Here is a 702-nt window from a genome sequence, read left to right on the forward strand (position 1 = left end):
CAGGACCGGAGCCCCCCCGAACGGTGTCACTCCCCAGCAGCACCAACACCTACCAGCTGACCGGGCTGCAGCCGGGCACCGAGTACCGCATCACCCTCTACACAATTTATGACGGTGGGGAGGTGGCCACCCCTGTCACCACCTTCCAGACAGGTGAGTGACCACTGTGGGTCCCCTGGATTGTCCCTCACCTTCTCACTCATTGATGGAGGGACGTCTCACATGGCATTGCTCAGTCAGGGGACACCCTTGTCCCTGAGACACCCCCCCCCCAGCTCTCCGGTCACAGCCCAGGGTGAGGATGGGGACAGTGCTGTCCAGGCTGCACAGCTCCAGCTGTGCCTCACCATGTCCCCTCGCAGGCGTGGAGGTACCCGTGGGTGCCGTGTCGGACCTGCGGCTCGTCGAGGAGTCGGGCAGGCGGGTGCGGTTGGGCTGGACCGGCGTCACCGGTGCCACCGAGTACAAAGTGGTGGTGCGCAACAACCAGGGTGAGTCTGCGGGAGAAGGCACGGGCAGCACCCAGGGGGACCCCGGCCGGCCAGTGCTGAGGGTCCGTGGCCACCTCCCACCTGGCAGATGGCACAGAGAGGACGAGGCGCGTCCCAGGCAGCCAGACGGGTCTGGAGCTGGGTGACCTCCGGGAGGGCATCGCCTACCTGGTGCGTGTCTCGGCACTAGTGGGCAGCCGGGAGGGCTCTG

At 66.8% G+C, this 702-nt stretch overlaps 1 protein-coding gene across 1 annotated transcript in view; it reads left to right on the forward strand.

Annotated features, from left to right (window-relative positions):
* Positions 1 to 3: 3 nt before the first annotated feature.
* The window catches only part of COL7A1 (collagen, type VII, alpha 1), a gene marked incomplete at its 5' end in the record, with an annotated part of 32,963 nt that continues 32,264 nt past the window's right edge, over positions 4 to 702 (forward strand). Inside the window, 3 exons of the mRNA XM_009890406.1 lie at positions 4 to 153; positions 363 to 491; positions 580 to 696. Coding sequence (XP_009888708.1) covers positions 4 to 153; positions 363 to 491; positions 580 to 696 — 396 coding nt within the window. The remainder of the gene's footprint in view (positions 154 to 362; positions 492 to 579; positions 697 to 702) is intronic.

This window comes from Charadrius vociferus, unplaced genomic scaffold, assembly GCF_000708025.1.
Source record: "Charadrius vociferus isolate BGI_N301 unplaced genomic scaffold, ASM70802v2 scaffold818, whole genome shotgun sequence".
NCBI lineage: Eukaryota > Metazoa > Chordata > Aves > Charadriiformes > Charadriidae > Charadrius > Charadrius vociferus.